The sequence below is a fragment of the Engystomops pustulosus genome, chromosome 1, assembly GCF_040894005.1.
Source record: "Engystomops pustulosus chromosome 1, aEngPut4.maternal, whole genome shotgun sequence".
Taxonomy (NCBI): domain Eukaryota; kingdom Metazoa; phylum Chordata; class Amphibia; order Anura; family Leptodactylidae; genus Engystomops; species Engystomops pustulosus.
This window is the reverse complement of record NC_092411.1, coordinates 77,775,957-77,799,478: the sequence shown is the minus strand read 5'-3', so window position 1 is coordinate 77,799,478 and position 23,522 is coordinate 77,775,957. Positions and strand designations below refer to the sequence as shown.

The window sequence follows — 23,522 nt, the reverse complement described above, 5'->3', positions numbered from 1 at the left end:
TGACCCCACCTACTCTTTTGCACTGGTCTATGTCTGTAAGATAACTGGATAGAGTGGCAGCTGAACTGCAGTAAATATTGAAATATTGTGTTCTCTTAACTAAGCCCTATACCCCTAGTCACTCCCAAACCTCAATGAACAGACTAGGACAAGATTGATCCATGTGTTTGATAGTAAGTAGCATTTAGGATAGCATTTTTTTGTGGTCCTGACACAAACAGAGGGCAACTGTGTTTCTTGTTTACCCCATTTACCTTATATACTCGAGTATAAGCCTAGTTTTTCAGCACAAAAATGTGCTGAAAAACCCAAACTCGGCTTATACTCGAGTCAAAAAAATAAATATCTTCTGTGCGATCTGTCCGCCAGCTGCAGCAGGCTATATACACTGGGGCCGGGTCTGGCAGGCTATATACACTGGGGCCGGGTCTGGCAGGCTATATACACTGGGGCAGGATCTGGCAGGCTATATACACTGGGGCCGGGTCTGGCAGGCTATATACACTGGGGCCGGGTCTGGCAGGCTATATACACTGGGGCAGGGGCTGGCTGGCTATATACACTGGGGCAGGGGCTGGCTGGCTATATACACTGGGGCAGGGGCTGGCTGGCTATATACTGGGGAGGCTGTGACTAATGCATTTCCCTCCCTCGGCTTATACTCGAGTCAATGGGCTTTCCCTGTATTTTGTGTTAAAATTAGGGGCCTCGGCTTATACTCGGGTCGGCTTATACTCGAGTATATACGGTATATATTTTTAGGTTTCACATTTTTATGTGAACCTCTTCTGGATCCACAGTATTCAATAATTGAGTTACATTTTAGATTTTACATGTAAAACAATAATTGAATAATGAACTTCTTACCAAATAACTGCAAGGGTGGTGCATGAGGGACAGCAAATTAATTAAGTAAAATTTTACAACTTTCCTGCTATGTAATTCACCTATAGACACCGTTCAGCATAGATCAAAAACTGATAAATAAAATATATTTCAGGCTCCTCTCCTCTGCCATTCTGAAGCAGGTAAGAGACAATAAGTGGAAGTGTTGATGGTTTATATTACTCTATTATGTTAATGTTCACTAAAGTATGCCATAAGCTCTCTCATTACATGTGTATAACCCAATTCTCTGCGGTGTTATTTCTGAGCTAAATGCTATAACTACATAAATCTTGAATTAATGGAGACTTTATCGTTCCAGAAAATGAAGGGTAATTGCTGTCTGTTAATGCTGTTGTTGCTATTAAAGGAAGTATATACTGTCTGTAGTGATGTTTGGAACGCAGGAGGCCAAAGTGGTAGAAGAATCACAATGCATCTTAGCAAGACTCAGAGACCTTCTCATTTTATTTTTAATATTCAGACTGTAGCAAACATTAAACACACTGTGATGGCTTTGCTAGGGTGGTTGTTAGGCTCCAGAAGATTTCAAGGTCTAAACAAATCTGCCAGGATCCTGCACATGGTCATAATACAGATTTATGTTGTATGAATAAGCCACAAAACTTATGCGTTTCTTTTTTATACATAGACAGAAAGAGGTTAACCCTGTGGATGCTGCAATAAAAAATGCATTAAGTCTACTGCATGACATGCTATGGAAAAACTTTCCAACAAGTATGGTTTCTAGGCAAAGGCATACTTATGTGTCCATAATAGGAAACTGTACGGATAACCACAGAATCACAAAATATACTGGCAGATACATTAATATTTGATACATTCACATTGAACTAGTTGTTTTCTGGCTGCATAGACTTCAAAGATGTTGTTTTCACAGAACCAGAAGTGGTATTTCGATTACAGCACGTCGTTCCCTATCACCAGGAAACGGACAACTGGTGAGGAGTGGGATACATTTTGGAGAGCAAGGAACAAACCTGGTCTGATAGGGACTCTGGCTAAATAAAGCATTGCCTATATACACTTAGTGGAAGAGGTTGCATGATTAATGTTACATATAAAGAGTTGGGCCGTTGGCAGGATCTACAATATTGTTATTCATCAAGGGCCTGAAGGAAACAATATGAAGAAGAGGTTTAAAAGGTAAGAGAAGATTTCCTCAGCAGAGAGGAAGATGTACTTTGGGTGGTGTAAAGAATGTGTAGGGTAGGCAGGCTGAAATAATATAGTATGTGTATTGTCAGAGTAGCGGATAGTTAGGGAAAGGATTCATGGGAATTGAAGGAGGGATAGGCTAGGATAAAATGGTGGAATTAAACTAGCAAATTAGGAGGATAGAGTTTCAGAGGTCTAGTTTGCATGCATGTTCATGTTTTTTATAATAATAAATGTTTCCAAACATATCCTAAATTTGAAGGTTGTCAAATAGGCACAGGACAACACAAAAGGCAAGTTCATAGAAACCCTTGAGGGCAACAATCTACCTGTCTTTATTCTCAGCACGTTGTTCACATTCTATTCAGTGCAAGCGGAATGAATGGAAGTGTTTTATATTGGGAGGATTGTCAAGTTGTTGCATACAACAAAAAGCTGCATTTCTATAACCCCGACACTGGGACTGGGCTAAAGAGAGAAAGTCTACAATTGTAAAGCAAAAAGGCAAGGAAATAGAGTAATCACAATATGGAATTCTATTACCGTGTGCTCGGCTTGTGACACTAACCTAGCAGTCACACACAATGCAGCCTCCCCTGAAGGTAACCTCCGATCTCGCATTCTGAAAGCTAATCAATGTTGTTCAGATTTCAATTTCTCCACTACAAGGTGAAGTCAAACCTAATCTAGCGGACGTCAGTCTCCAATGTAATGCAGCTGGCTGGGCCTGCCGCTGTAATTTAGACAATCATTAATAGCAGAGCTGTATTATAAAACTACATGCCACTTACAACTTCATCTCAACTCTGACAGGCAGATCTTTAAACAGCCTTCTGAGCAATTGCTTTTAGTCCATTCGATTGTAAAGGAAAGGGAAAAAAAGGTTTTAACCCCAGCAGGATGAAGGAAGAAAATATTCAGTATCTAGAGTTTTACATGAATTTCCAATACAGATGACAATGCTTGTACACAAAATGTCTCCAGAATGAATGACATATCCTAGTACAGATCCATGTTCTTGACAGTACATGCTCCTTCCACTAGCAGTTGCTGAAGTGTTTGCTTTTTCTTCAATCAGGATTATAGGACACCGGCTCAACTAGCTATTACTCTTGACTAGCACAGTGCATAGTATAGGAGGGATCCTTCTTCACTTCATTAAAGGGGCTGCTTCTTTTTATCCCACAGCTATATTAATGGGATAACATGCTGATCAGGACCCCACTGATTCTGTTTTCCATAATGAATCAAGCGCTTTGCCATTCCATACATTTTATCTACGGCACTGCTGAAGATAGCAGAATACACTAATTGGATATGCCTGGTATCAGCCATACTATGTGACAATGGAGAAGCTATTTCTTGATCCCCTGACAAGACCCAACATTCATTTCTAAGTCCTAAGCGTGTATTCACAAGGTTCATTTTGGAATAAAACCATAAAAGAGAAATTAAATTTTCTTGTGGTTAAATGGGATACACATTTAACCACAATATACACATAGAAGCACATTTACTAAAGTGTAAACTGCACTATTTTGGTGCAACTGTAACATAGGGCATGCAACACAAATCTGGCGCAGGGTCCGACTGAACACCAGGACTAAATTTGTGTTTCATGAAGAATAGCGTGCTACACAATTCTGGTGCAGACAATTCCTAAATACCTGTGCAAGCAGTTTTCACTAGAAAGAACGTGCAAAGTCTGACAGAAAACTGTCGCACAGCCCTTAGTAAATGTGCCCCATAGGTTTCACTTGTAAAATTAAATGTGAATGAACTCTTAGGCTCCTTGCCCTCCGTGTGGATGTTGCTGAATTAACACCATGGCCAAATCTACAATTAACAAAACATATCTCATGCCGTAAACATATCTTGCTGTAAAATCTGCACAATGTACATGAGATGTTAACAGTATTGTATTACACAAGGGGTTTTCCAAATGCAAATCCACTCTGTTCTTTGGGCCTGGCAGATAAAATTATTCCTCTTTAAGCCCATTGAAAATATACCCTAGCAGCCTACACATTTCTTTTACAGTTTTCTTCTCTTGGTTCGCTGGGGTACGAAACTGGGTTACAGCCTGGTCCCACCAGAGGTCCCTTTGGTTCTCTGATGGGCTTGTGTTTAAATACATCCTAAGCAATTCTTGTTCTCTGTATTTAGCTTCCATGCACACAGGCATAGTACAGGGCTTTGTGAAATTAGGAAGAAATCAGCGACCCTTTTGCCAGAGTATTAGTTTACATATTATCATCATTAGTTTTCTGACTGATCTTAGAAATGCATGTTCTCCGGCTTTTATTCACAGTGACAACACATGCATTAGAGAAATTGTTGTTGCGCATATCTACAAGGCTAAATAGAAAGAATGATTGTCAGTCCTCATTACATCACCCAATAGCTGCCAGTCACTATTAAAAATTCTGTTCTGCACTGTTGACAGGTGATAATCCCCTCATACATCTGCATGTCTTTATAGAGATGAGTAGATAACATGGACACGTCATTATATCTGACAGAATTGTGAATATACAATTTAAAGGTCTTCTGTGAAATTATATCACGAGAACAACATGTTATTAAGATGATGGGGGAAAAAAGAAGCTGTGCAGAGGTGTTGTGCGTGTAGCTATGGCTGATAGATACACATAACCTGAGCACTAAATATACAAGTCTATGTAGATGCACATGCACATATCATCTAGACTAGATAAGCCATTTTCACAGCTTTGAGAACACCTTTCTTTCTATAGAACTGCTTTAGGCATTCCGGTCCATTATCAGGGCTAACTAGAAAACCACTTGGAGGCTGAGGCCCAGAACATCACCGCTTCTGTGTCACTGAGGCTGGTGACTGGGCCGCACCACAGTGGGAAGGAGACACCAGACAATGGTTGGTTTTTATGGCCATTTATACAGTAGTTGAATTGTCAACTGAAACAGAATAATTGGTTGCAGAATTACCTTATCATCGATATCGCTTTCACTGTCACACTGTAATGAGAAGAAGAAAAGGAATTGGTTAGAATACAGGTGATATATCTAAAAGTGGTTTGCACAATTATTTGCAACTTTACAACAATAAGTAACAAACAGTACAAATCAGAACAGGCAGTCCTCGATTTACATACAATATAGGTTCTTAAGGTTTGTTCTTAAGGTAAATTTGTACGCAAGTCGGAACTGTATATTTTATAATTGTAGCTCTCGGAAAAAAAAAATGTTTTTTGAGACAATTGGGTTTTCTAAATTTTGTCATGAAAAGAAGGATTATCAATAAAGCTTCATTACATACACCTTACAGCTGATCATTGCAGCCTGGGACTAAAGTAAAGTATCCAGAGAGCTTCACCAGAGGTCACATTGGGGAGAGAGGTCTGTCTGTAACTAAGTCAGGTGTCCTTAAGTCCCCCGACTGCCTTTATACATGCTTTTTTATACTGGTGTTTACACAATTTACTCAAGTGTAGTTATATACTGTATATACTAGAGTAGAAGCCGAGGTACCTAATTTTACAACAAAAAACTAGGAAAACCTATTGACCCCCCAGACGAAGGCTAGCGCCGAAACGCACGTCAGGGGAATCTACTCATGGCAGACGGGAGGCACAACACAACTATGGGTATGTTAACATTGCATCATTTGCACATGCACTGAGCACTTTATGTGTCAGTAGGGATGTAATGATACCCTAGGTTGATACTGTTAGCATTTGGTACACTTTATTGCAAATTTTTGCACAAACAGTCCACCTTTAGAAGTGTAACTGCTCATGGATTATGTTATGTGACTTTATACCATTGAATACTCTGCTTCTCATCCCCGTCATATATGTTTTTAATGTTCCTATGTGATATTCTCATTGACCGTTCGTGTCCCCCCCTGTTGAATTTGTGATTTTACATTTTATTTGAATTAATCATGCAATAAAGATTTCATGTATTTTTTGGCTAAATTGGCTTAGTGTTTTGCTTGTAGGTGTATATTATATACTGTATATACTAGAGTATACGCCGACCTGAATACAAGGCGAGGTACCTAATTTTACCACAAAAAAACTAGGAAAACCTATTGACTCGAGAATAAGCCCATTCCCCTAGTACAGTGGTGGCGAACGTATGGCACTGGTGCCAGAGATGGCACTCGGATGCCTCTCTGTGGGCACACGGTCTGTCTCCCAGGTACATAGTTTGCCAGACATGGCATCTTCCTGCAGTCTCAGGCAGTCCAAGTAGTGCCCTGCTATTGTGCTGCTTGGTCCTGTCCAACGAGTGAAAAGGTGTCGGATTGGAGCTCAAAGATTCTGGTAGCAATAAGTTTGTTCCTGCCTAAATTGCTGTGTTGGCACTTTGGGAAAAGCTAGTGGTTTTTGAGTCTCACTTTGGGCACTCGATCTCTAAAATGTTCACCATCACTGCCCTAGAATATAGCCAGCCAGTCCCCCCCAGTATATGGCCAGACAAATCCCTCAACCAACAAGCCCCTAGTAAATAGCCAACCCCTTCCCCCCCAGTATATAGCCAGCCAGTCCCATGTCTCTAGTATATAGTCATCCACCCAGCTCCAGGTATACAGCCTTCTTCCTGCCCCAGTGGCACTTAATTTCTGACCCCCCCCCCCCCCGCAGGTTTTTTCTTTTGTCAGCAGCGGCACGCTGGCCAGCGAACACTACGGCGGCTGATGTTATAGTCTGTGCGGCCGGCACGCACAGACCTGCCACTGCCAACAGAAGAACAGAAGTCTAGCAGGGGGCACTGGAGAAATTAGTTTTTACTTCTTTTTTATTCTTGACTCAAGCACGAAACTCGTCTTTTATTCGTGTATATACGGTATTTGCTTATAAACTAGACAAGTAGGGATTTAAGTTATTATCATTGTGTACTAAATATCAAAGCCCCTCAAATTAACTTGTGGTACACCTACATATGTTTTCTTTGTGAAGTAGTGAATTAGCCAGAGAATGACATTTAGGTCAGAAACAAACACTGGATATTTGGCATTTCTGCAAAAGAAAATGATCACTGGGGACAATCCCTACATGTGTTTAGAAACCCTTGAGAATAACTTGACGATCACAAAGTATCTTCCTACTAGGATTAAAGACAATCACCTATTATCTTTGGAGAACACTGGCCGTAACTAGCAGTTTCCCAATTGCACTTCCATTCAAAACTCCATTTCCTTGAGGTCATGTTCAAATGATGCATTTGAATTGGGTTTAAAAATGGCAATTCAAAGGCAGCGGGTAGGACATTTGTTTTCCATTGTTTAAATCAGGCCAGGCTTGTCTCTACTGCCTTTGAAATCAGTTTCAAAACCCAAATCCAGTGTATGAACGCAGCCTTATAGCGTGAGGTTCTCTTAAACCGTTCACCATGATAATAAATGATATTCAGTAAGCTGAATGCATACACATATCTAGATCAAATACCATAATTTTCCATGCTAAAGTAGAGTTGTAACGAATTGATAACTAATAAACAAAAATAATGACATATAAAAAAAATATAACTTATATTTTATAGACCGTTAGGCTACGTTTGTGTAAATGTAGCCTAACGTGTACTCGCCCTGACGAAGTCGGTGCGTGGGAGAGGGCTGCACGGTCGTTCTTGTGCCCAAGATACAGCAGGCTCTTTCTTTTTTGCGGCCACAGCACGGTACACCGTGTCCGAAACCAGTTGCTGTCTATAGGGATGTATATACACCCGCAAGCTTACACCCATATATACGTCCCCACAATGGCAGTGTGAATGGGGCAGAACAGTCAAAAGACATGACAGAGAATGTAGTAGTAAAAGAGCAGGTCTAGAGTTGTGATCCAACACAAAATGTTTTGTCACCTCCCTATAATCTATGGCTCTGCCACCACTACCTTAACAGCTGAAATCCCCTCATCTCACTTCTTATTTAAATGGTGTTGATAGACAAAGACAAGTCACTCTATACAGGGGAGGGTAGGAAACTACTCCCAACACCCGAATGTGACAGAAAAGCAACAAAAACCGCCAGCGTATAAACCACAATAGATACAGCTAAACTAACAGAAGACTTGGATGACTGCAATTAAATGGGGAGATCAAGTTTTCTGATCAAGACATCATATTTTTTAACCTTTCTTTCTGCCAATGTTTCTATTTTATAAGCGGCCTATTATTTTTTTTTGCCATTATTGTTTAATATTAACATAATAAAAAAAGTCTGGTTGGTTACCATTCTTGAACAGTGAAGTAAAAGATTATCAGCATCTAATACACTAAACAAGCAAATAAGGATTTTTTCCCTGCAATGTGTACATGGGATTGTCACAAATCCCACACACTACACTGCCACTGGATTTTGGGGGTGGATTTGCAATCTGCAGATAATAAGCAATGTACAGATTCCCTTTGTGGACTTTGCATGTTTTGCAAGGTGAGATCTAGTTTTTAGAAGCAGTTTAGTTTTAATGACAGTTTATTTTATGTTACATTTTTAAAAAATGCAATAAATATTTTTACTATTTTGATTTATAAATTTGTATTAATTAAATTGAATTGCATTATAAAAATAGGAAAGAAAAAAGTACAATGTAGGTGTATACAGGCGGTCCCCTACTTAAGGACACCCGACTTACAGACAACCCATAGTTACAGACAGACCCTTCTGACCTCTGGTGAAGCTTATTGAAGACTGCAATAATCAGCTGTAAGGAGTCTGTAATGAAGCTTTATTGATAATCCTTGGTCCCATTACAGCAAAAAATGTTTAAAAATGTTTAAAAAATGTTTTGTCTGGATCGAGAATTATAAGATATACAGTTTCGACTTGCATACAAATTCAACTCAAGAACAAACCTCCGGACACTATCTTGTACGTAACCCGGGGACTGCCTGTATACAGAAGATAAGTCTCTATATACCAGTGCAGTACTGGTACCAGTACTGTATAACAGTATTGAAGCATTATTGAAGCTCTTAAAGAAAATCCTCCCATTGACAGTCTATACCTCACCATAGATAAGACTACTGCCTATAAAAGTCAGGTCTGTGAGTCAAATCCTGGTTGACTACAAACAAATGAAATGAATAACTAAGTAATTTAGAGAAAGGTAAGGGAAACGTATCAATGTGTCCAAGCCAGAATTCAGGAGTAATGTCAGCCTAAAATTCTGTGTCACATTTATTGATGGTTTTATACTATTTTCAGGCAGTTTTCCAACCTGTCCAAAAAGAAGACATGGTCTAGCCCAGTATCCAGAAAATTCTGAAAAACTACAGCAACTAATATTGGGTCTAAAGTACGACTCTCCAGCTCTAAACACTTCCAGATACATCCTCCAGCATGATATTTCTAATACTGAATAAGACTGTGGAGTCTACCTCTGCCCTCTATTTACCGACACTTTGTTAAATCTCCCCCACCATGTCAAGGGGAACCCTCTGAGATGTGGAATTGCCATATATGGACAGGTGTTACGATTTCCCCAATGACCTTGATTCCTGCAGAGAGAATTCCCTTAAGCAGTGCAGGCACCAACAATGTCCGACATCTATACCTAGGGAAATCCCTAGAACTGGAAATGGCAAGACGCTAGTACTGAACCATTCTAAGCGTTACAGTATCGAAAAAGTATCTAAGTTTTGATGCATTGTGCAACTATAGATATCAATAAACTGACAACAAAAAACTGTACACACCAAAATCACAAATCAATAGTTTCAATTGTTTACAATTTGTAAAGACCGTTAAGGTATTATAGTATATCGGTAGAATGGATCTTATTACATGGATGTTAATATTCTTCAGATCTGAGATCCAAATACTCATAAAGCTTAGTCTGAAATAGCGACACTGGCTTAAAACTATCTTTGAACAACTCAAAGATCACAATTTTAGCTGGGAGGATAAAACCACCCCTCTCAAGCTGACCTGCATGGTTGTCCATGGCTTTATACTGGAATTTATATTATAGAAAAAGATGAGTAAAGGTTCATGTGCTTCATTACAGGACAAAGAGGTCTGAGAACACAACACAAGTTACACAACAAGTTTGCACACAAGCTTTGCCCAAAAGAATGTCAACAATGGAGAAAAGGACCTGCACAAAGGAAACTAAAAAAAAAAGACCTTCAGCTTTGCCTCCCACGCAGTTGTTGTCATCAGGACAAAAGCCCTTGTCAAAATATCGAGGTAAAGAAATCTACAGAATAGGAACTGATGACAGCTCTGGGAGCTCTCCGTAAAAGACAAGAGCCTCAATTACCTGGAGTTTCCAAAGGGCCCTGTTAACACTCCCGGAGGAGAAGCTAAACAGTAAACAGCCCGGTGGGCCTCCTTCACAAAGCTTGTAAAAGGATTACTTGCTTAGTTGTGCCAATTGCCTTTTAATTCCCCCAAGAATGTTTGGAAAGCACAAGCTAATTGCCCCTCATGTTGTAAACAAGACCCTCCCTAGCAGGTTCAAGTTGGGACGCTTTATGTATGGAACGTGACTGACACATATGAAGGTGTCTTGTGAGGTGGATTAGAAGTATTTTGAAAGTCTAAGATCTCACAGCTTCACACCTGGTGATACCATTAACCCTTTCAGGAACAGGTCCTTTTCCAATTTCCACTTCACTCCATTCCCAAAGTGAAAACCTTTTAAAATTGTCCATTTACAGATCTGTATGAGGGCTTGTTTTTTGCAGTACTAGTTGGGCCTCCTAGTGGTTCAATATAACATTCCAAGCAATGCTCTGAACAGCTGGGAAAAATCTAAATGCAGTGGTAACTATAAAATAAAAATTGCAATCGCATTATTTTATCGCTGGCATTGCTTTTACGGCTTTTACTGTGTGGTCCAAATGACACATTGGGCCTTGATTGAGACTACCATATTCCTTTGTGCACAAGTTTAATCTGGACATTATAAAACAGGAGGCAAAAAACTGTAACTAAGTAGCTGTCCATACAGAAATGTAGTTTGCAGGTCGTACTTTAGATTTCTGCAAACTCTGTCATTTCAAATACATGAAAGGCCAAAGCTATAATTTAACATTTTATTAGCACCCTTGTATGCTGTAAACAAAACCTCTGTGTCAAAAGCTTATAAACAATGCTCCGTTCAAACTTCTCCACAGGGAAAGGATCCGGTGTGAGGCCTATACATCAGCTCCGTGGGCTTCTTATTCAGCCCTGTAGATGCCATTGCAATTTTCGTTCATTAAATGAAAGAGAAAGAATGTAATTAGAATCCTTTGTTACATATTTTCTAGGCACTCCCCCACATTCTCCTGCTCTCTTTCCGGATCTCATTCCTTCTGAGTTTGGCATGGGATTGCATAAAGGTGGAGAGACTTGTTCAGCCTGGCACAGATTTCATGTCTGCAGGGGTACTAGACGATGATAGGAGAGGAGGGTTTTATCCGGAGCCAAGCTGACAGCAAAACCTGCTAATGGGACTCAAAGCAGCCGCAGAGCCACAGTGCCAGAACTTCCAGCTCTTGCCAAGTCAGGAGGGGATGCTGATTTATAGCAGCAATTTCAGCACTCTATCCTTTGGAGGGTCCCACAAGCCATTTTTGGATGGCATAGAGCCACTGAGTTCAGATCCAAAGCTGCCCGGCAGCAACACGGAAATGAAACGGGGCTGGAAATTGAATGCAGTCTCGATCTCGCCCCAGGCAGGAGAGGGCTTCTCCTAGCTCTAGCGGCTCCTTGACAGTTTGATAAAATGAGCTTGGGCCTCCCTGTGGCCTTACAACAGACAGGATGAAGCGAGCAGGGTTGGAGCTACAAGGAACAGATTGAGCCTTAGGCAGCCCTTATGTTATTTTTTATTTATTTATACAGGCATTTCACGGTCGGTGTCTAAAGTCATGGGATGGACAGCAACACGAAAGATCAGAAAATCTGTCATAAGATTTCTTTCAAATTCAACCCATTCCCGCATTCATTCTTATCATTTACAGGATGTAATTTATCATTTTAAAAGAAAACCTGTACAGATTTACAATGCAGGTCACCATATGGCAAAGCTTTGCACCTTTGCATGGTTTCTAATGAGATTTCTAGGAGTTTACACTTCACACATAGCAAACAATTCAGTGATATTGTAGATCAAAACAGACAGAAATAACTACCCGATACCGTTGCTTATGAAGTGGTAAAACAATCCATATGTTTGCATCTTACCAACGCGAGGCAGCGCATAAAACTATTGGTTTTGAAAAGGAACACATTTCATCTATTAATCATGTTTCCAAAATAACTTTTTTATATACATAAATGCGGTCTTGCTATATGCTCCAAATAGGACAATGCCAAAGAGTCTGCTGATATGGAGCACCTAAGGCCCTTCAACACGCCACTCATTGGATGTTTTTAACTGACTGAACATGAAACTGAATAGGTAAATCGCTATAGAACATGATGCCGCTTTAAAAATATTTATTATTATTATTTATTAATAGGTTTATTCCCTGACCATGATGAATGCAGATATAATCTTGGAAAGTCTTCGATTCGTCAGTGCACATTGTCCAAGTACATTCAGTTTTTCACTTTAAATAGCATAGACAATCTTTTTAAAACGCATGAAGAACGGATGAAACTAATGCAAAATTGATATTAAAAAATAACTCACTGAACAAAATCTGACAGAAAACAGATTGAAATCTGATGGAAAATCAAACGTTTTTCACCAATAAAACTATTTCTGTAACTCATGTGTGAAACCAGCCTGACAGAAGGCTCAATGTCACGCAGTACAGCTTGGCAAAAGACTTACAATTTTTCTTATTTTGGCCAAATTGTCTTGATAACTGCTGCCTTACATTTACCACAACAAAATGTACCAAGCAATGTTATCTTGAGCTAACACAGAAACGCAAAAAAGATTGTTTTTTTTTATCCAACATCATTTTTCAATAAGACCAGGCAGTTTTTTTTTGTATCAAAGTTAAAAATAATAAAACAAAAAAAAAAAGGTTTTCAGGAAATCCTTGTTTTACAAACTATGTATACAATGTTTGTGCACATAAGAAAAGGGGAAATGAGTCGAATGGATCAATGTAGAAACATTTCTCCATTTATTGTAACAATAGGAACAAATCCTAGCAATTTTATGTTTTTATGCATATGCTGTACCATTCAGGTAAAGGCTTATTTCATAAAACTGTATTCCAGCTTTCACATTACGTTTTAATTCTATTTCTTACCAATACATTTTGCATCAATATTCTGAAAAGTGAGATTTTTTTTCTTGCCTGCATTACTACTGTTGCAGGTTTTGACATAACAGCTTTTGGGGACTAAGAAGGTATGATAGCAAGTTAGGAGGAAAACATTGGAGAAACACTGTGTATTACTTCTGTCAGCTGCCGATGGCCCTGAGCGGCAGAGCTCATTTCGAGAGGCAATGAAGCATCTTCTGGTCTGTTTGCTGTGAGCTCTCAGGAGCCCCTGTTGTGAAGTAGCAATCAAGAAGTGGATTTTTTGGAGTGCCCATGAGCAGAGAATACAGAGGAGAGTACTAAGGCGTTCTATAGCCTTTTGAAGCCCTCCGCTCTGCCTAGCCAGTATATATGGACATCATGACCAATTACATTTTTAACCCAAATTAAAATACATAAAACTAAATGTATAATGTTGCCTTCATCAAGTTCATTATATAGACATGGGGTGGATTATATAGGTAGAAAAACCAATTCTTTTACATAGTCAAGTTACACGTTTCTTGACCACCAGCCATCAGCTGATACTAGTGCTGATATGGTAGACCTCTAATATGGCAGACATGGCAGAGATTGTTAGAGCATGTCCGGTAGGGTGTCTGCGATCCATGTTTTTCAGTGGATGGCGGGGTCAAGGTCTATTTAATCCCAACTCTATATGCAAAGACCAGCAAACACCTGCAGACAAAAATTATCTGTGGGTGAAAGTTAAAGCATGATGCAAGGGGCGTTTTGTTGAATTGTAGCCGCAAAACACAAACTACTGATCCTCACATTTTTGGAGAGTTACAATCCGGTTAAAGGGATCAGTAGCAGTGAAGAACATCAGGTGCGCAGTGCATATCTATGTAAGAGATGCAGTGGCCAGGACGTTGTCTACCTTTGAATGTAGTCTATGGCTTTTTGTGGTCTTAAGATGTGAGCACAAAAACAGTACAATTTGACACATCAACTTGGGTGACAGACACAGCTACTAGGCATGTGCCAACAATCATTACTTTTGATGCTTTAAATACATTTAGTAAGTGCTTAATTAAAGTTTTGTTATTTTTAGTCTCCAGGGAGCCGGCCATGCGGGATTCAACACATCAACCTAATGAGTATCGCAAATGGGTAGGAAAATATGGACTGATAGGTGCCAAAAACAAACCACATCATGCAGGGATAACATTTGTCATGTCTATTTATTATGAACAGAGTATTACGTTTCGAGGGTGTACAACCCTCTTCAATAGATCCAAGTCACCGTGGCTGGATTGGGAGCATTTACCCTTCCAGCTTACATGTTGAATGAAAACCCAAAATAATTGCCCTGTAAAAATCCTTGTTTTTAATTTCCATCCAGCGATGCTTTACTACAGACAGCTCCTTTAAAAAAAGGAAAAAAAATGCATGGCAACAGCAATTATGATGATCCGTTCATGTCAAATGAATTATATTACAGAAAATAAATCTTCCTAAGATGCACAAGACGGTTATCTGGCTCCAGTCAGACATTCACATTACTGGTTTTATATGTTGTACTCTACTTGATTAATATAGGTAATCAAATTATATTGCTTTCTTCTGTGCTCTCACATTCAGGGCTATAATGTTTTCAATGACAAAGTTCATAGAGTTGTATAAAAAATGTACCTCATGCCGTATCAGCTCTTTATTGAAGTAGTAAAACACCCTTTTCAATTTAGTAATAAGAAATATAAAACAGAGTCCATTGATTGGCAGGGTTGCTTCATTATTGAGCATACCCTGGCTGCGAGACTGACTTCAAAGGCAAGAAAGCTGTGCCAAGCACGAGAGCAACAAGAATGTGCCGGGAACCCCAAGGCCGGCTGCACAAGACCGTGGTCAGTCTGTGATAAACGGACCGTGAGCTAGCTGGCTTTCATTCATATTGATATACAGTATAAGGAATCCATTTTTGCCCACATGTAATCAATTTACAGTTTGTGCTGCTATTTTGAGGGGAAGCAGGGTGATATATAAAATATACAGAGTACTGTTCTGCCAATGTGTTTGGTCTGTCTCTTCTGCATCCTTTGCATTTACCCCGTCATGCTGTAATCTAAAACAGAAGGAGGGAGCATGCTCCTCAACAGTGCAACAGCCTATGAAGCTACAAAATGGAGCAGCTCTTGCAAAAATCCCTTCCAGCTCATTAGCATAATTATAAAAGTTGATTTAGAAGGAAGGAGGCAAAGGATAACAAATATAAGAAGATCAACACATTGCCAGTTTTCTGGACCTATCAGTAAGTGTCCCTGGTATATCATGCTTGAATTTGATGGTAGATTTCCTTTAATAGTTAGTCAAACCAATCCTGGTTCCCCATTGTAATTTGGCTTTCAGTGATGATGTCCAACTATAGATATAACCACGGCAGCCAGTGACAACAGCAGGAACTGTCTTTAGATCACAAATAGCACCCCTAAACCCAAATGTTTTCTGTTGTAAATAATGGAGGCAAGAACACCTCTATGGGCCTGTGCAAACCCCCCCCCCAAAAAAAAACTTTAACAATTATTAAAAACGTGAACAATTATACTGTATAAAATACCTCCATGAATCACATAATATGCCTAGTGTAGGCACACAAGTGAAGGCATAGGTTTTGAAGACTTCACATTGTTTACTTGAAAGCCATAAATGACGTTTATAAAGCTAACTAATAGCCAGAATGTGGGATTTTAAGGGAATGATCCTTCTTTCTTTTTTATAATTGCATTCAATCCATTGTATTACAGCTGTTCACCTTGCAAATCAGGAAGATAGTGGTGCACATTGAGTGGAAAGATCGTGTGCATTGTTATGTGAAAATACATGGTATTCTGCTCTAACAGTACTGATGGGTTGAAAGGTGGCTCTGGTACAAAGGGTGTAGGGGCTTGACATTCTTGTGAACCAAGGAGGCAGCTTTCTTAAAGCTAGGAATTTGTGCATAGTGTTTAAACAATGGTATGAAGTGCTCATGGACTAGAAGCCATATTTAAGCACCAAGGAACAGACAATTAATGAAAAGAATCCAACAAAATGAAGCCACAACAAAGCAAACCTTCTAATTAGTGTGAAACGTTCTACAAAGCCTCGTCTTTAATAATTGTTATTAAGTGGGTTGTACATTTTTTTCAGCACAGTGATGATGTGAGGGCTCAGGGACAGATCCTATTGTTCACGAAAAGATTTGCCAGTTGCGCTGCCCCTGTTTGTTTGTGTTTTTGGTATTTCCAGGGTATAACAAATTTGTTCCCAGGAGTATAGCAAAATTAAAGGGAAACAGCCACCACTGTGGCAAGCACAATAATAATAATAATAGTATACTCTGTAAAAGGTGATTATTTTTAATGTCTACTAAAGATTTCTCATTAATGCCTATGTCAGGAGTGCACAACCTTTATTGGTCCGGTGGCCGTACTGTCATACCAGCCAACTTCAAGGGGCTGCACTAATTCTGGAAAACCACACAGGGCTGTATGGGGTTTAGGAGTGCACTCTTAATTTCTCTATATATAGTTAAAACCCTATGACAAGACAACCAGAATACTGAAATTTTAACTGAAAAATGATCTCTAAAATGGGTGCATTCTGCACACTGTACTCAAATTAAAAGTACAGAATGTTCCATGGAGTCAGTAAACATGTATGGTTCCAAAACCACACATATAAAGGTGAAAGGACCAAAATCCTGTACTGCATGGTTGGTAAAATGTCAATACATTACACCATGATAGAGTGCACAAGTCATATACACACACACACACACTTTTTTTTAGCCTTCATGGTCATAGTTTGTGATGACCCCATCATGTTACTGATTGATGCATCATGTATTCTCTATTTAGCTAGCGCTTTTAAATTATCATCTAAAGTTCCACTGGATGGACAGAAACATGATGCAGACAATATCCAATAACTAGTGGGAAATCAGATGTATGTGACTGAGCATTATACAATAGTCATTACTGGAATAAAAAGGCAGGGATTTCTACGGGGACCCTTCAGTTATGCATTTGCAGAAAGATTTGATCAAAACTTAATGTGTGATCTGGGAGTAAATCTCTTATTATCTCAGTCTCCTAACAGCCACAAAATTCATTGGAGACCTCGATTTGCAGATACGCGGCAACGTCATTTTTGAGGATGAGTTGGTCATAAACTGAATAACTAGAGCAGATCAAATATTTCCCCATCACTGAGAGTCTACAATATCTGCCATATTTCTCAGATATGAATATAGTGCTTTTAAGGCTAGGACGCTACAAATCTCTCAACCAAAAAAATCAGTACAGTTTACCTGCAGGTAAATGGCAACTGGTTGTTAAATGAAACCTACCATCAGGAATCTACTTATTAAAATAGATCTAATGGTAAACTCCCTTTAATTACATAAACCATGCGCAGTAGCCCCGGTTTCAGCGTCTGGCACTGAAGCTATTGTGCAGGTACAGAGCTCCATCAGCGCGCATGTAGGCAGATACAGCAGAGGCTAATGCGACATGGAGTAGCCTTTGCTCCCGTTCCATGGAGAGGCTCCACGCCCCTACTAGCTTCTCCAAAAATGTGCATATTACTGTATATACTCAAGTATAAGCTGACCCGTGCATAAGCCAAGGAACCTAATTTTACCACCAAAAAAACCTGTAAAACCTATTTACTTGTGTATAAGCCTAGGGTGGGAAAGGCATTGGGCACAGCCTCCCAATATATAGCCCAGCCGGCCCCCTCTAGTTTATAGCCCAGCCGGCCCCCTCTAGTTTATAGCCCAGCCGGCCCCCTCTAGTTTATAGCCCAGCCGGCCCCCTCTAGTTTATAGCCCAGCCGGCCCCCTCTAGTTTATAGCCCAGCCGGCCCCCTCTAGTTTATAGCCCAGCCGGCCCCCTCTAGTTTATAGCCCAGCCGGCCCCCTCTAGTTTATAGCCCAGCCGGCCCCCTCTAGTTTATAGCCCAGCCGGCCCCCTGTAGTTTATAGCCCAGCCGGCCCCCTCTAGTTTATAGCCCAGCCGGCCCCCTCTAGTTTATAGCCCAGCCGGCCCCCTGTAGTTTATAGCCAGGCAGCCCCCTGTAGTTTATAGCCAGCCAGCCTCCTGTAATTATAGAGCCAGCCAGCCCCTTGTAGTTAGATAAGTAAACTTCTTACTTCATGTGTGCTGGTGCCAGCTCCAGGTCAATGACAGGTCTGTGCACACGGTTGGTGCACAAACTATGAGCGGCTCACAAAGTAGTGTGTACACCGCATGGCGTGCAGGGAACTGGTGCACATGAAATATGAAGAGGACCTGCCCCGGGTGTTGGAAAGGTGAGTACTCAGTTTATTTTTTTAATATACCCGAATATGAGCCGAGAGAGTCATTTTCAGCACAAAAAATGCTTGGCTGAAAAAGTTTGGCTTATACTTGAGTATATACGGTAGAAAGAGAAACTCTAGATTAGGTTACACATTGTTATATGGTTAGGCAAGCATAGATTAGGATTTAGGTTATGAAAAGGAACCTACCATCGTATTACTCCTGATGGTAGGTATATGTTGGCCAGAGATTGTAGTACTGAAGTAGCATTAACATGTAATTGTTGTGTATGTGATGGTGTGTCACATCCAAATCACTTTTTGTGTGCGATGGGGGGTAAGTCTGAATTATGGTTTAGTTTTGGTTTAGTTTATTTGCATAAAGCAACGAAAACATTTAAAGGAAATTAACTTCCAAATCAAGCATGATAAACCAGGGCCACAAGCTGTTACACTGTCTCCCCCTCTGTTTCCTCAGCCTCGTGTAATTTCACTGAAGCAGAGGACGTTTCAGCACTCATCGAGAGGGAGAAGTGCTCCTGCACTGTGTAACAGACCGTGAATCTACAGCACAGGGAGGGGCTCTGCAACAGCCTTCATTAGCATAATTGTACCCGTTTACTTTATAAGGAAGGAGGCCACGGATAACACATATACAAGGCAGTCCCCGGGTTACATACAAGATAGGGTCTGTAGGTTTGTTCTTAAGTTGAATTTGTATGTAAGTCGGAACTGTATATTTTATCATTGTAATCCGAGCCAGAACTTTTTTGGTCTCTGAGACAATTGGATTTTAAAAATGTTGGGTTGTCATAAGAATCAGGATTAACACTAAAGCTTCATTACAGACACCTGTGATAACTGTTATAGCTGATTATTGTAGCCTAGGACTAAAGTACAATAAATTACGAATATCCAGTGGTCCGTAACTAGGGGTCGTATGTAAGTTGAGTGTTCTTAAGTAGGAGACTGCCTGTAAGATTACCACACTCACAGTCCCTGGATCTAGGAGTAAGTGCCCCCCTTGTTTACCATGCTAGATTTTGATTTCCTTTAAGCAGCTAGTTTGGAGTAAGCTATATTATGTACATCCCTTTAAAAAATGAAAAAATGAGCCAGTGCCGTCATTAATGCAAAAGCAAGATCATAACAGCATCCGATATTAGGTTCTGCTGAATTAATGTTTCACCGCAATAAAGTCAGAAGTGAATGAGGCAATTAATCAGCGGCAGGAGAGAAGGGGGAATAGCGGCTCTGATTTTCTCCCATTCTGAATAAATGAGCCCAGCGACCTTCACTAGATGTCCGACAGCCTCACAGGTGCCGCAGTGTGCAAGAAGAGACATGGAGGATCTCATTTACATTTCTACACGAACGTTTAGCTTGGATCCAAAATTACATCTGTGGGGCCTGACTGACCCATAGCAAAGGAATGCAGTCGAGGACCAAACAGGAGGATTTTACTTATCTAACCCTTTGGCTGATGCTAGCAGAGACTGGTGTTTTTTTTCTTCAAATATTATATCTATAAATTGTAATAATAATAAATCTTATTCTGCACTGCAATTCATGCACATTTATGTAAGTGTGTCCATGTAAGGCTTCATGCACATTGCATTAGATCCTCTTACTTAACATATCCAGGAGGTTTAATTTATCTCATCGCTTTTTCGTTTCTGCCTAGCCAGGATGCATGGGGTTTTTTATGTTTTTTTTTTTCCCCACAATAGAGCACTATGGGTAACATATGCTTACATGATCATACATCGGTTCTTTCCATCTGTAACGGGTCTGTTACCAGCTAGCTTAGGAGCATACAAGTCATTCAACAACTCAGGTTCATGGCTTCCTCGAGTGATCCTAAACAGTACAGATCTCAGGTGCTGGGCTACTACACAGCTCTATTAGTGGCATAAGTTATCAGAGTAAAACTGTGTTGAAGACACTAGTCTATAGGGGCAGGAAAATAAACCCAAGTATTGACTGCCTACATCATCTTCTTTTCCACAGAGAGGAGCGGAAGTTTCAACTGTTCTGTTTTATCTGTCACCCAAGGTGGAATCCCACAAATGAAATGACCGAATTATCCCCAACACCTCAGTAATCTCGATGTGAGTCACCGGCAACTTCTGAGAGTGAAACTAGTGGCGGTTATGATGATCAGACGGCTTTGTGTGAAAGATAGAATATGAATTACAGTAAGCGATCACAGAAAAGAGATTAGAGGAGAATAGTCAAGGGTTTACTAAACTCCGGATGACAATATTTGTATTTAATAAACAATGTTTCCCAGTGCAGGTGGTTCCATACTTACCACCCGACTTACAGACTACCCCCAGTTACAAACGGAGCTCTGGATGTTGGTAATTTACTGTACTTTAGCCTTAGGCTGCAATAAACAGCTATAACAGTTATTAAATGTGTCTAATGAAGCTTTATCCTGGGTCTTATGACAACCCAACATTTTTAAAATACAAATGTCACAGAGACCAAAAAATATTTGGCTGGAGCTACAATTATTAACTATACAGTTCTGTCTTACATACAAATTTTTCTTAAGAACAAACCTATCTTGTATGTAACCCGGGGAAGGCCAGTAGAATGTTTGCCATATCCCACATATTGAACTAGTGCAATGAGTAGGGTCATTCACACAGAAATTTTTGCACAATTTAAAGTTTTACACTTAAAAGTGTTCCGTAACTTTATATACATTCATAGGATAGTACACATAACCAGATTATAGCAATGTGCCAGAGTCATGTATTTATTGGGAGAAATAGGATCTCAAGTACTTCATGCAATACTTACAATAAGGTCAGGAAATAAGAGTTCTCTCCTAGGGGCGCATTCACACATTAACACATTACTGCATGCATTTCAAAACTCACTGCAACAGCTGAAGAGAGATTTTCTGAATTCAATTGATATTAACATTTGCGTTTACAAAACGCCCCCATAAAAGTAGGCATTAACACACATGTTAACAGTACGTTAATGTATATGATTGTTTTCGCAAAGTTAACATCAATTGAATTAGTCAAATCTCTCTTCGGCTGCTGCAGTGCATTTTGAAACACATGCGTTAATGCCACGTGTGAACATACTTTTACAGAGACTTTGACTGCCTTGTAGGCGGGTGGAGAATTATACCCATTAATGCACCACTCGATGCGATTGCATCTCTTCAGTACTGTGCAGGGAACTGGTTTGGCTGTGCGAGAGGCTATTGACAACTAAGCCAATTAAGGCCGCCTTATAGGTGTAGGGAGATTTATAGCCATTGATGTTCCACTACGGGATTATGGGAAATATGCAAATACATTTTCTAAACCAGCCAAACTAGTTACCTATGCTGTACTGAAGAGAAGCAACCACATGGAAGCAGATCAGTCTACAGGTGGCAATCTGTTCTGGAATAGATATACTGGTTTGGCTTTAAATGTTAAAGGGGGCTGTCTTACAAGGTAGCTAAAAGAGGCATTGTTTTCCCTGTCCCATCTTAGAAAACATATTTCCATACTTACAACAAGGAATAAATGTCTATTTGTCAGGTCTACTGGGGACCCTAAACCAACTACAGGACCTGTGATTTAGGGCCCCAAATCAACCTTTTTTGATGTCTTTACACTTAAAAAATAAACATTTATACTCATCTACATGCGAGTCCATAGAGGCACTTCGGACTCACACCTTTAGGTACCACACTGGCACCTCTCGGATGCGAGACGTGGAGCTGGGACAGTATCCCAGTTTCATTCCGCACGCACCATAGCTACGGCACTTGCATAAGGACCTGTGGGTGGTTCAGTTTCCCAAATCACCTTGACAGGTTCCCTTTAAATCAAAGCAGCTATAATGCAGTTGGCCAATGCCTTTAATGTAAAATTTGCTTATGCATCCTCCGCAAGCACTCATTTTCAGTTATACCCATGTGTATTGCTTGTATTGCTCACATGGTACAAGACTTCCAAAATGTCTCGTAATTAGTAATAAAATGAAAAAATAAAAATGTATTAAAAAAAAAACCTGAAAGAGGACCTGTCACCTACTAAAGTAAGCAGCTCCTAGTAGTACTACAGCATATGCCGCAGTGTTATACTGCTAGCGTTATCGGAAACCTCCGATAACGCCAACAAGTGCTGTACAATTGAAAACGCTGAACCGCGCTGAGGCGCTGCCACTCCCCCAGACCGCTCTCCTACTCCATAGGCCAGCGGTAGTCTCCGCCCCCTCATGAACACGCCCAGGCATATGCTGTAGCTGTAGTAAGCAGATCCAACCCAACATCCAGCTTTGCCTCAGATTACTTTCTTAACAAGCCCATTTCCATTTTTTGTATTTCCACTTTTAACTTGCCTCATTCCAAAAGTTACATACACACATATATAATTTTTCCATTTACAGAGCTTTATGGGGGCTTGTTATCTGCGGGACTATTTACCCATATGACCATAACACCCATATTACAGACCTCAGCAGTGTACAGCACAAGATTGATGAAGCCAATGACTGTTTCCCCATCTACTCATTTGACCACTAACACTAAAGAAAGATTGTCAGGGGCTTCTGGTGTGGCACAGGATGTTACAGATAAATATTGGTTGTTTTATACATGCTGAATGAAGTGCTCTGTACATGGATCAAGCCTGGGCCACAAGTACAAGTATGTGCATAAAACAATGTGCGATTTAGCTCAAAGTCGCTCCAATTCAGGCAGAATATGATTTAAAACTCTTATAGTTTATTTCATTGCTTAAAAAAACTTGTATAAAGTAGTCCAGCATGGAAAAAAGCTATGGTAGTTTCGTTAACTAAACCTTACTCATGGCTCCAACCATTTGGTAAAGACTTTTGTTGCTGGATGCAATTCTTGGTTTCAAAAATAATAATTATTTCAAAAATAAAGCATAGGAAAAAAAGTTTATGCATGTGGTTTACATTTCATTACAAATTTAGACAAAAAAAAAAAAAA

General features: G+C 40.0%; 1 protein-coding gene across 15 annotated transcripts in view; it reads right to left on the bottom strand.

Annotated features, from left to right (window-relative positions):
• The window catches only part of FBRSL1 (fibrosin like 1), a 305,906-nt gene that overhangs the window by 73,765 nt on the left and 208,619 nt on the right, over positions 1-23,522 (bottom strand). For all 15 annotated transcript variants that reach the window (XM_072144436.1, XM_072144440.1, XM_072144439.1 and 12 more), the window contains one exon: positions 5,032-5,061. In XM_072144436.1, the coding sequence (XP_072000537.1) occupies positions 5,032-5,061 (30 nt within the window). The remainder of the gene's footprint in view (positions 1-5,031; positions 5,062-23,522) is intronic.